The sequence below is a fragment of the Solanum stenotomum genome, chromosome 10 (genome assembly GCF_019186545.1).
Source record: "Solanum stenotomum isolate F172 chromosome 10, ASM1918654v1, whole genome shotgun sequence".
Classification (NCBI taxonomy): domain Eukaryota; kingdom Viridiplantae; phylum Streptophyta; class Magnoliopsida; order Solanales; family Solanaceae; genus Solanum; species Solanum stenotomum.
Genome location: NC_064291.1, coordinates 24,563,086 through 24,576,863, shown reverse-complemented (window position 1 = coordinate 24,576,863; position 13,778 = coordinate 24,563,086). Strand labels below are relative to the sequence as shown.

At 35.0% G+C, this 13,778-nt stretch overlaps 1 protein-coding gene across 2 annotated transcripts; it reads right to left on the bottom strand.

Annotated features, from left to right (window-relative positions):
- Positions 1-870: 870 nt before the first annotated feature.
- LOC125842249 (solanesyl diphosphate synthase 3, chloroplastic/mitochondrial) lies at positions 871-13,449 on the bottom strand. Of its 2 annotated transcripts, XM_049521507.1 has the most exons (12): positions 13,238-13,449; positions 11,502-11,594; positions 10,832-10,912; positions 10,684-10,755; positions 9,734-9,865; positions 8,497-8,583; positions 7,626-7,697; positions 5,896-5,981; positions 3,898-4,030; positions 3,095-3,184; positions 2,269-2,367; positions 871-1,237 (listed from the first exon to the last, which is right to left on the bottom strand). In XM_049521507.1, the coding sequence occupies exons 1-12, from the start codon at positions 13,358-13,360 to the stop codon at positions 1,058-1,060; spliced, it is 1,248 nt and encodes a 415-aa protein (XP_049377464.1). In that variant the 5' UTR covers positions 13,361-13,449; the 3' UTR covers positions 871-1,057. The 2 variants fall into 2 exon arrangements, with proteins under 2 accessions (XP_049377464.1, XP_049377465.1); XM_049521508.1 differs by lacking the exon at positions 2,269-2,367.
- Between the last annotated feature and the right edge of the window lie 329 nt (positions 13,450-13,778).

Here is a 13,778-nt window from a genome sequence, read left to right as displayed (position 1 = left end):
GTATATGATACATAATTATATATAATTGGCGACTTCTTTTTTTGAATTTGTTACAATTTGGAGAGATTTGAGAGAAGAAAAATTGAAACTTGAGTTGTTTGGAGAGATCGACATTAATTTGATTTGCATGATTTGGGGAACTGACATTTAATCTCCATAAATTAGTTGTATAATGTGATGTATCCAAATGACAACAATTTTAGGGAATTTTTGTAAATTGAAAAATAGTAGAGATAAAGATGTAATTTGGTCCTTCCTTTTAGTTGCACTTTAATATGATCATAAATTATTCATAATCACTCAAAATACATAGGGATAGGTGGGTGTGCTAGCTTCAATCTCCAAACTTTTAAAGATAAGATTTTCAAGCCTCTAATTGCTTTTCTTTGGTAGTTTAGCATATGCCAACTGCCATCCTGCATTTAATTTAATTTCTAAAATGACACCTTTATTTCTTCCTGAAACAAAACAAGTTGGATTTAGCTTCCTCCGTAGCCCCATTCCATGCTTTACTTCTCCTGCGCATCACATTTCTATTTCTTTCCACCCATTCAAACCAAATTTCACCTCTGCAAAGTAGATTCTGTTATCCACATATATTACAAACAAACTGCAAATAATCACCACTCACAATATAAGTACAGACTGAAGAAGAAAAAAGACATAGCACATCACCCCTGCCTTGACTAGATTACAATTTCTCAAAATCGAAAAATAAAATACAAATACAAAACTGAACGCAACTCGCATACCTAGTAAGATATCCATTAGCCTTTTCAACCTTATGTATCCACTTAGTTTCAACTGGATTGTACAACATCAAAGTGTATCACATTTAATCTACACAATTCTTTCCAGTACAGAGCGAGCAAAAACAAAGGTCTTAACAAATTATTATTGGATGAGAAGAATCATAAATTATCTATCTATAACAAAATCATAATGTAAAATTAGGGTATGTTGTCCCTAGAAATACAGGATTTCGTGTTGAGTTGAGAAAAAAAAACATACGCTAATTGAATGTGTGGCTGCACCAGATAGATTCCCTTTATTCCCCCTATTTTGTTCTTGTGATGACTCTGTGAGTAAGTTCTACAAGTGCTCGTCTTGATCTCTGAACTTCCTCGTCATCGCTTTCTGGAAGAGAGTCAATTGCCGCTGACGCAAGGCTAGCATGCTTTCTGGCAAGTTCTCTTGTTCTCTGTATCCCTCTGCTTTTCCCAAGGTAGTCTAGAGCCTACAATTTTCATCAGCAGATTTTGGTAGAGTGATCACAACTAAATTTCACACATTATATGAGAAAACCAATAGTCAATCAGGACGTGGAATGCAAAAGGATGCGTCACCAACACCACATTTACAACATGATAGTCATTAGCAAAAACTAGTACTCCTAATAAAAATAAATCCAGCTATCCAGAAGATCCGAGCATTAATCTATCACAGGACATCGGTTCCAACATTTTTAAAAGTCGAGAACTAGAAATATGCGCACCACAATAGTCATTACTAAAACTCAAATCCCAGAGCGGTAATAGACTTGGAACAAATGGTTGTATCACAAATTAGTCCAATATTGAACATTGAAAGGACGATCTCAGAATAACCAATTCACTCAACCACTGCATTCTGTTGATGGAAACACTCAATGAAAATGAGGGTTCATATAGAACTAGGGGTGGCAAAATCAAACCCAACCCCGACTCAACTCATTTAAGTTTGGGTTGGTTATTGACCCACCCATTTGTTAGCTCAACCCGTTAAAAATGGGGATGATATGTAACCCAAATTGATTTTTGAGAAATTTTGTCAATTTTTTTTTTTTTTTGATTCTATATGTTATATATAGTTATAATAAAGAAAAAAAATATTAGGTACTAAAAGCTTATAAAATAACAAATAAAGCAATTAAAACTTAGTAAAAATTGGCGGGTTGGGTTATGACCCGTTACTAACCCGTTTTGACCCAATCCATTTTGGCCCAAACAAATTTGGACTCCGTTGGGTCTTGACCCGTTTATTGTCTTGACCCATTTTGACCCACCCAATTACCACCCCTATATAGAACTAAAGCTATAGACTTGATAGAAAATTGTGGCATATTTAGAGGGTAAACACACCTCTATCATTTGGATAAGTAAAGTCATTATCATCATTTTCATTAAAGCGCCAAATTAAAAGGTATAAAGGACATTCAACCACAAAGTTTATAAGAATACAAAGGTGATTATGGACATGCTAGGAGAAAATGAACACAAAAATGCTTACGATCTCCACATTGACAGGATCATCAAAACCTCGGTCCACCAGCGTACGCAATTGAGGAAATTCCTCCATGGCATACAATATTGGGGCAGTTACAATCCCCTACAAACACAAGTATTCCAGAGAAATTCACTACATATGGAAAAGTGATTGAGAATAGCTTCTTAAGACAAGACTCTTGAATTCGTGAATGAGCACATCATGTAAAGGGTTATCTAAAGAGTATGAAACTAGTTTTCATCATATGGCATCTGGAAGCACTAGCCAGTGAGAAACTAAGAACGGCACACAGATGAAAAGTTTAATTGGAAATATAAGATGAAAAAATCACTTGAGCACTAATCATTGTTGGAACAAAAATAAAGAGAGAAAGGAAGCCTTAGAAGAGTATATGCCTCACTTCTACACTAATGAAAACAATTCTAAAGAGTTCAAATATTCTAGTAGAAGATCCAAACTCTCAATTCTTCAATTGCAGTAGTTGAATTCAATTCTCATATAATAACAGTAGTAGAGCAGTCGTGTTGACAGTGGTAACGGTCGTGGTAATAACAGTAGTAGTAGTAGTAGCAGTAAAAAGTAATAGTATAGTAACAACAAAAGTAATGGTAATAAGATATTAAAACCATAGAGTGACAATTGCTTGCTATTCTTAACTTATAAACATATATCTGACCAGGATATGAAAATTGAAATCCATTAGAAAAATGAGTAAATCTGTTGGTAAGCCAATGCTCCCAACATCCTAAACTGTGTAGCCATTCTTTTAGGTCAACTAAAATTGAGGTAAACGAATATGAGAAACAACTGACAAGGCCAGAGAAGTTACATGACGAATATCAGACAATGAACCCTTGCCAAGGGTTGCAGATGTGCCCGTGAAGTCAAGAACGTCATCTATTAATTGAAATGCCAATCCCTGCATAAACAGACATAGAAAGCAAGAAATCAGAACTAGGAGAACTCTTAGGGGTCATTTGGTGTGAAGGATAACACCAAATAGTCATGGGATTAAATTATAGTGCCACTTAATTTGTTGTTTGGTTGGCAAGTCCGGGATAACTTATCCCGGGATTAATAATTAGTACCGGGATAAGTTATCCGGGTGGTATAGTAATCCCAGGATAACTTATCCCGATATAAAATAGGTAAATGACAAAGATATCCCTTTAAGCCCTTTTTATATATCACTTTCCACATTCATGAAGGGTACTTTTGTAAACAAATAATTTGTTCTTAAAATTTATACAATGCATATTGTTTTGGATACAACAAACCAAACACTCAATAAGAAATCATCCCATCATAACTAATTTCAGCATAAGTTATTCCATCATAACTAATCCCATCATAACTTGTATTCAAACTAAACGACTCCTTATGGTGAACTACTTAAACAGGTCTTTATTTGTCCAATCACAAGGAAAACCATATCTGCCGAACTGAAATTTCTAACAAGGGTCATGTTATAAGACGCATATCAACAACTTACGAGTATTATATACTAGATTTCCACCCAGACAGCAACAATGGAGAAAAGGTCAGAACATAGAACTATTTTTACTGAACCATTATAACCTAAAAGTGAATATATTAAGTCAAGTAGGACTTGCAGCAGAAGATTATACAGACCAGATTTTTTCCGTAGTCAAAAGCCAGCACGGAGACTTCAGCAGTATGCCCAGCAAGTAGTGCAATCGCTTTGCAACTGTTTGAAATCAATGATGCAGTCTTGTAATATGTTTTCTGCATATAATACTCCATGCTGCAACAGATGACTAAGAACATTAATTTCAGAGAAGTGTTGGTCAAAATGTCTAACAAACAAATAGATGCAGATAATAAATCAGATTGTAAGCAACCTTTAGCGCAACGCATACATGACTAATTTTACTTGTCATTAACACATGTATTCACTGATCAAACTACTTACGCAGCAGAGAGCTAACTATTCTCTGTGTCCCAATAAATATCTATAAATGTTTAATTGTGAACCTAGTTATTATGGTATATTGATTTGAGATTGTTATAGGAACCCACAAACTTCAAATCTTGGATCTGCATCTGGGACAACTGAGTAAAAACACTTGGTGTTCTAAAACAGAGATGATATGGCTAAAGTTAGTTGACATCCTCGCCAGCTAAGGTATCAGGTGAGAAGGCTAGGCAAAAGTGCATGTTTAGTATGCATCAGCTGACACAAGATTCCCCATTTATTGGAGCCATAACACCTAACACCCTGAAAGTTAAACACAATGTTGTGTCCTTGAAAGATATATAAGCTAGGTCTTATTTCCTGACTGTAAGCATCATTTTGCTCATAGTATCAGAACATTTTAATTTTTCAAACAAATAATTATGATTCAGTAGTTCATTCATATTTATCTGTTTGCAGCATTTTCTTTGTTGAGTTGATTCATAGGGTTAGCATTTTGAAAAGAGGTGTTGTTCCTACAGAAATGTGGTTTAATGATATCCCATTCTCTGTTCCAATGTTCTAATATTATTATGTAGCCAGAATTTTAACTCCGGATCCCCTTCTTTGTTTTTTTTATGACAAGGAAAACCTGCAGCCGCTACCCTTTGGGTGCGCACAGGATAAACCCCCGCTCTTATGCATAGCTCGCTCCAGATCCCCTTCTTCTACCAAACTGATACAACAGGTTTAAATAAATGAAATATAATAAGAAATATCTAGAATTCTACAAAAGATGATGAAGAGAGAAGGAAAAAAAATTATTCATTAATTTTCTCATCTTCCACATCTTCTTGATTTCTTTTATTGTACACTGTTTTGTTAATATTATCAGCAAGTTTATAAGAGAAGTGTTTTCAGCCTTTCAGGAGGCCAAATATGGGATTCATGAAGTTGTAGGGAAGTGGGACACGTAATTGGGAAAGAAGATTAGAACTGCTTGCATATTGTAGCCAGTTTTTGTCTAAGTGACTAGTCTACATAGAGAATAAATTACTAAGCTGGATTATACTTAATGCGCCAGGAGGAAGAAGCTAATGCGCCAGGAGGAAGAAGCTAATGTAGATCACAAAAGATATTCTGACAACCTTATATCATTTTTCTCTTCGATAATTGACTACTTTCTTGTCATCATCACCGACTTTATTTGTTCTTCTAGTTGAAAACAAGGTCTAATCTATAGCTACATGGTTTTATCTTTAGTTAAATATAGAGTTTTGCAGACTTGCCTAAAAAAGGGCATAGTGGAGGAAATATATCCATATAGATGATACCTACTAGTTTTTTTTTTGAAACAAGTATTGTATTCTTCAGCATTAAGGAGATGATACAAATAAGTTTTGTTTTTTTTTAAAAACTGTCAAGTACTGTATTCTTCAGCATTAAGGAGATGATACCTACTAGTTGGGAACAGGTTCTAGTCTTGTTAATACATGAGTCTCTTCCTATCTGCTGCGGCATCTGCACTACCCACTACCTTTAAAAAGAAGTTAAGTGAGCAAGGTGATCTAATTTATATGATCAAATTTGGGAAGACGTAACAATCTACTTAAGAACTCACGAAGTTTTATAATATCTCGAGATATAGATGTCTTTTAGTTGACTTAATTTCAATTAGGGTCCATAAAAATCTAATCCGCACTCTACCAGCATACCTACAACGTTCATCAGAAGAAGTCGTCATTTGCATTGTCTCTCCAGTAACAAGATGTTCCACAACAGTTGCCAGAAGAGATACAACCTACAAGATCAGAGCGACAGAACTGAAGAGAGGATGACAAGAGGTTAACTAAAATAAAGCAACAGAAGGGTTAGCTAATATCAACCTTCTAGCTAACTCCTATCCCTGTTAGCTGGTATTGCCATTTCTCTACTTTTCTTTTAATGGAGGAGAATCAAAATTCATGCATGAACGGAACAGGCAGAAAATTAAGTGTGAACATTTTTAAATAGGAGAAAAAGAACTTATATATAGTTGTACGGCTGGAAATAAACAAGAGCAAAAACCTTAGTTTTGCGATACAATGTATAAGGTACAAAGGAATCACTGAATCACCAACCATAAGAGATTAATTTGCATGAAAGTACATGGGTTAACTAGTTTAAAGTGTGTAAAAACAATAATCCTGGACAAATTAAAATTATTTATTGTTGACCGTAAAGAAGTTTATAGAAAGAAATAATGCACAATGATAATACATCCCCAGAAAAGAATACTCTGGATAAGTAGGAATAGAACAAGCCTTAATAATCATCATATACTACTAAAAGTAGGAAGCTCCAAAGTGCAAAGTTGGAACCATTTTACCCCTACACTAAATAAAAAAATAATAAAATATCTAATATAATTAATTAATTAATTTTATCATATTAAATTATAATACACATATAACTATATGACGTCCCTTTATATTCTTCTCACTCCTTATATTTAACACCTAGCTCTTTCACATTTCAGTGCTTAAATTAAAGCCCTCACATTTAATTATCTCTATTCAATTTGAAGGTTTAGCTTCCAACACTAATAACAATTAATGTATGGAACTGTTTTACATCTTCAGTGCATTATTTAAATGTGGCCGCACATACCCTTTGGGGTGGCCCAGTGGTTTGGGCTCGGAACTTCCATGTTGGAGGTCTCAAGTTCGAAACCCCTTGCCAGCGAAAGCAAGGGGTAACGCCTTCTGGGTCGAGCTCGTCGCACCGGGCTTGCCTAGTGCGGGTTACCTCTCCTATGTGGTTTGCGAGCTATTGCATAGGAGCGGGAGTTTTATCCTATGCGCACCCAAAGGGTAGCGGCTGCGGATTTCCCTTGTCATCAAAAAAAAAAAAAACACATGGCCGCACAGCAAAAGTACTATCAAATAACTATATCGTCTTCTTCCTTTTTTCCGTTAGAAATTTTCTTTATTACTATGTAATTTTCCCAACATCATGTCTTCACACATTAATATAAATATCTCTCATGTGACTTTCCCTTCCAAATGATTCATCATTTGAATTTTAGTTTCCATTGTTTTTGTTGAAGATTTTTTATATATATGTTCGAGTATGCATTTATCTTTAATTAAAGTATTATATATGTCATCTAAAGTATCATCAAGTTTGCAAGAATTTTTAGCCTTAACTTATATGGGTTCTTACTTTTTTATATGGTTTGATTTCTATTTTATTGTTCAGAGAAAGTCAAATAATATATATAGTTATATACCATTTAAATTTTCCAATTGCAACACAATTTATATTATGTATTTTGGAATAAACATGCAACGCATGGGAACCCAGAGACTAGTAAGAATACTACGAGCAGCATGGTTCCAACTCTTGTCAATTGTGCAAAACTATTAAATGTTTACTAGAGCCAAGAGGAGAAGGCAAAGTATACCTCTGTGTTCTTCAAGGAGGCAAGTGCCACACATGCTCGGGAAAGCAAAAAGTCTCCGGCTAGTACAGCTAGCTGCATCAAATAGGAGAAGAGATAATAGGGTCAGCAGATACCAAGATAACATGATTTAACGATGTACTTTACAAAGAGTTACTTTGGTTTAAATATAAACCCCATTCGTGAAAATTGCTCTACTACCCATCCATTTTTAAAAAAATTAAAATATCCATTTCAATACAATTGCTCTTCCACCAAGAGGAGAGCATAGGTCCTGATGCCCCTTTATCGCTCAGCCTGCTCTAGTTCTAAAAATGACTGCTTCCGTATAATCTAATAATTAAAAAGTGATACCACTATCTCCAGTTAGCATGTCATATCCAATGTTCTACTTGGTAATATAAGATACTCCGTCTTGATTCAATTTATATAACACCTTATTTTTTTCATTACGGCAAGCTCAAAATGTTTGACATTATTCCATTAATAGTATTTTTCTACACCTCTTTCACAAGTTTCAAGAATTTGAATCTTTTAACAATAAATAGTTTATACTTTCAAATGATATTTTTTCTATCATGTTAACTTTTCATCATTAGATGAATATTTTCTTCCACGACCATTAAAATAGTTAACAAGTCAAATAACACCTTAAGCTCCTTGGAAATGGAGAAATTCCTGGTAGAGGGCACTTCTCTCGTAATGGGACCTACCTGGCATTAATTTGGATTATTTGGGCCAGTGAAATCCAGATATCAGATGGTTTAAGAAAAACACAATGCAATCTCACTACAACATCTGTTTGCTTGCATTATATGGAAGACACTAACAGGAAATAACATATTTCAGAAAAGGAAAGTGAAGTACTAAGTACCTTATTTCCCATCACAAAGTTTAAAGAACCTATCCCACGTCTTGTGTCAGCATCATCCAGTACATCATCATGAAGTAGGCTGGCAACCTATGATAGAGTGAAAAAAGAAACCTGACTTAAAGAAAGTTGTAAGGAAATGGCATTTTAAGATCAATTAATAAACTAGAGGAAGAGAGAATATGAAATATCAACTAAATGGTCATGCTGGTGTTTCTGAATGCAGGCCCATTCATATAATTTGCGCCAACAATGCCATGCGGTTGGCTCATTGAGCATCAGGGATGAAGGAATACATGATACATTAAGGAAAAAATACCAAATAAGGAAGAGAAACGCGTCTAGGTCCTTTTTTTTTTTATGAGGTATAGCAATGTATTATGGTCTTCTTTTTCTTCTTTTTGATGAAGTAAGGCGTAGAAACGTGTTCCGGTCTTACTCGCCTTAAATACGAAATTATATCAAACAATCTGGCAACAGCTGCAGCTGCCTTTTCTGTTGGAAAAGTAAAAAACTAGAGAGGTCACCCTTATAAAACCAAGAAAGCAACAATCACCAAACCAACCAACTGGACCAAAACAAACAACTCTGCATCTCTACCGTTCCCAATGAAAGGAATGATCAGCCACCCTTTAAAATTTAACATCCAACTGCTGTCCAAAAAATTCAGAACAGAACTCCACAAACTTTTCCCAGTGAACGCAATTTTTCATGCATGGTTATGGGTAGATTAGTACTTATCATACCATATGGAAATTCTCTTATAGATTGCTCCGTCCTCCTGTTGCTTCCTTACCAATAAGGTGAGATATATCAGTTAAATCCTGTGTTTCTCTGTTGCTTCCTTACCAATCAGGTTTATATATGAGATTCTTTTCATGAATTTATCTTCTATCCCTGTGTACAAAAATCCACCTGAAAGCGTAGTTCATCTATGTCACTTGACTTGTTCATTTTGCCTTTCATGTGCTCGTATCAAAAAGGTTTTTTAAATCAGGTGCTCGTATCAAATAGTTATGACATCGGTCAGGTACTTTTGTATGGAACCTTCAAATTACACGTAAAACATGGATTAAGTTAAATGTATTCATATTTGGTATCTGTGTTGTATCCAACACACGTACCAAAGTCCAGGTAACGTAATATATTAAAATCTTGTCATCAAAGTCAATATTAGCTGTATTTACAATCAACATGATGGTCTTCCCATCCTATAAGAATGAAGAGACGGAATACTTACATGGATCATCTCAGTGATCTCAGCTATACACTGCTGCCTTGTACGCAAATCCCCGGACAAGGAATCAACATCCACCTGGGGAGCAGATCTAGGAATCTGTACGTTCAATGCAGTTGCCATCAACAGCAAAACCTACAAGAAGTACACCAGTCTATTTATTTTTCGAGGGAGAATGTAGGAAACCATGAGTTGAAAATGGATGTTACATTGACATGATACAAACTTGACAAATCTATGTTGTGATGGATCTGCCCAAGCAACTGCACTATAAGTCAATAACCTTTAATGCAAATAAGAAGCACCACCAAAGTACAATGTTTCAAGAGGGTACTATCGATACCACACATGTACTTGCTTTGAAATTGCATATCTAATAAAAAAGGAATTATTTCCTCTAAGTGTTGTTTTTATATATAAAATGAAACTTTATGTTCTACTAAAATAAAAAAGGAGACCCAAGTTGTTAAAAGTAATAGAACTCAGTTCTATTTTGTTTGCCAACTTTTTTTGTTTCTTTAGTCTTTTCATGTTTCCCCCTGTTTTATTCACATTCTTTGTTTTGCTTTCAGTCACCTCTCTTGGAGCATCATGCTTGAACCTACAAGTGCAACTAAGGGAAATTCGTTTTCTTCCTTAGTTTATAGGAAAACGTGTTTCAAGCCTTCTGAAAGAAATGTGTGAAATGTGTGCCTCTAAACTTCACTAAACAGTAACACCAAGCACTTAGTTTTCATCAGCATTTAAAAGGAACTCAGTGATGTAAGAGAATCGAGACTTTTTTTTGGAAGCTATGCAGCCTTCATCAATGGAAATGTGGATTTTGCTTATCCAACAATTACTTGATGAAGGTGAAAGTTTCTCTCTTTGAACTATCCGCAAAAGCCTATGCACCAAAAAATGATAAATGTACAGTACGCATAGAAATTCAGCTTAGGAGTCACAAATCATACTGTGGGTCGAAACCTCTTTCCTTCAACTCCCAGTTTGAAGAAATATTCAGCAGCTGAAGCCAGCTTTGGGACCTGTATACAAATGAAACAGGCTCTCATCTATCATCATGAATGTAGCAACTGCCAAACCACAGAACAAGTTATATACCTCAGCAACTACCATTGATCTCAGCCTGTTTGTCAGAAGGGATAATTCATCCGCAACAAGGGAAAATGGGTCTACTTGCTCCTGAGAAAAAGAGAATGTGGAACAGTGTGAACTACATTACCCACAATTATATAAAGCAAGGAGATGTAAAAAGAAAACCCGACGACGAATAAGATAGGAAAATAAAAGACTTGATGATTTGCATCAGAAAGAAACTCGAACTACTCAGAAAACACCTTAAAATGGCAGCTCTACAATAATGACACAGACGAAGTCATTTTCGATCCCAAGAAAATTCATCTACTTCCTCGAAGCTTTAAGTATTTTGATTTTGATTTGCAGACTAAGACAACTGGAGAGGAATAAAGAGAAGGGGCCTTCATTCCCATATACTCTTGATTAGAATATGGAGAAGCAACTGTGAATATTTCTATAATTGCCTAGACCATATAATCACCTTTTTCTTCTTGAAATACTTTTTTTTTATCTGTAAAAGATCAGTTTATTAGTAAATAACAGCACTGAGTAGGTGCTGTGGTGTCTTTTCTTGAATTACTTGATCACAACATATTACACGAAATATAAACCATAAGATCCACCAGTGAACATATGATGTTAGCAAAAAGACAGGAAGTAATGTAGATTTATGAAATGAAAATGCTATACAAACCTCTGCTACAGCAGTGCTTTGCTGATGAATTTGTTGCCCAATACCACTAAGAGCATTAGAAACCCATGAATGAATTACTCTGCAACCCAAAACCTAATAACCACCAAAAACAATGATGATAAAGCATGAAAAGTCCCAAATTAGCAACAATAACAATAAATTCAGCAATTAAACTATGCAGTCTTTAAAAAATAGCTACAAGCGGGATTGGCTATATCAATGGGTAGCTCCATTTGAGCTCATCCAGCCTGATATTTTACAAAATATAAAATAAAAAGTACCTGGAGTTCTCTATAATTTTCTGTTGGTAAATATGAAGAAACCTTATTTGTTTGAATGGTCTGAACAGGTCTTAATCATTAAGATCTCAAACAAAGTCTTAATATCATTCATTTTTGTGTGGATAATTTTCAGCACCACTATATCTGCAATAATCAATCATACAATTTGTTTGAAGTTATTTGGTCTGAACAGGTCTTAATCATTAAGATCTCAAACAAAGTCTTAATATCATTTATTTTTGTGTGGATAATTTTCAGCACCACTATATCTGCAATAATCAATCATACCACTAACCACCTTTGTCATCACAAACATCATTACAGTCGCCAACTACTAGCCACCACCACCAGCAACCATCTTTGTATCACAACCATCACCGGCAATTACTACTAGCTGTCAGACAATACCACACCTATGACCTCCATCATTATAATTGTATTCATAGACACCACCATCACTGCCACATCACTATCAACCGCTACCACTATTGAGGCCAATTCCTGCTACCAACCACCTCCACCATCATAACTAGCAGTGCCGCCAACTGCGGCGAATACATTGTCAACCAGCACACATTCTTCATCATCACCACCATCAACAGCACCAACAACTAGCATCAACCAACTTAACCATCACAACCACCACCACTACCAACCGCCACCATCAGGCTAGACTACAACACCAACCACCTCCACCATCACAACTATCCTCGCCATCATTACTAATCACTAATACCAACCATTATCACCACCACCACTAAAAAACCATTTCTATGATCACTAGCAAACATGAATATTTTATTTTATTAAATTAATACTTTAATTACTTTTTAATTTGAATTTCATATTTATTATGTTTACAAATAAATAAATTATGCACATTCACATATTGCAAAAAAAAAATCATTTTAATCATCCAGTGTTTAGATCCAAGACAACATCTTAATCATTCAAATGTGCATTTAGATTGAGACATCTTAATGTTAATGAAAACAAGTGAGGTCTAAAAGACTCCTAAAAAGCTTAGGACCTAAAGAAAATGTATTAGCATGATTAAAACACACAACTAATTGATCTCGCCTACACAGATTGTATACTTTCATTGTGCCCTTCTAAATTCTAAATTCGTAGAATGAAATGGACTTCAGCATAGCAGAAACCAATAATATAGTGGAATTGACGAGTCCTTGATCGATTGGAAAAATGGAAAAACTCAAACCCCGACATCTCCAATTAAAAAATTGCATAATCCCGACTAAAAACAAGAAGCATTCCCAGTTACAGATAAAGAAAAGCAACAGGAGCTAACAATCAGCAAAAACAATGATAATAAAACATGAAAAGCCGCAAACTCAACTCGTTCAGAATACCCATTCCCCCGTTAGAGCTAAAAAAAAAAGAAGCAACAGTAATTAATAAAACTACAACTCCGAAACCAAAAGAGATTTATTTCACCTTTGAAGGATCGTGGATGTGATTGGATTGATGTAATTGTTGGATGGGACGCGATGAAAACAACCATCGGCATCTACTGAAGCGGTTTCTGGAAATCTGAGATAAACCCTTTGAAAATATCATCGTTCGTTTTCAATTTCTAATTTGTGTGTGTGCTGAGTTTTGAGAATATAATTTGAGTTGCGAAGAAGAAAGAGGAGAATGGTCAATGTAAAGCGGTGCACAGGCCCAGGGTTGTGAGCAAAAAGCAACCATTTAGGAAATTCCTAATTTGTCCTTCAAATTGGAACACGACGAATTCAAGAGATTTTTTTTTTTTTTGGCTAAACTACATAAATCTCACTAGTTCATAGTTTTGATATTACATTTTATATCATTTTTAGTTGTTGGATACATGTGTCGAGATACGTCAGATACGTGTGTATCAGTAAGGTGTATAAGGTTGAGATACGTGTTTGAAATACTTTTGAATTAAATGTTGTAACTTAATGCCTTGATTAACGGAGTAAATTATGGGATACAATTGAAGCTAGATACATGT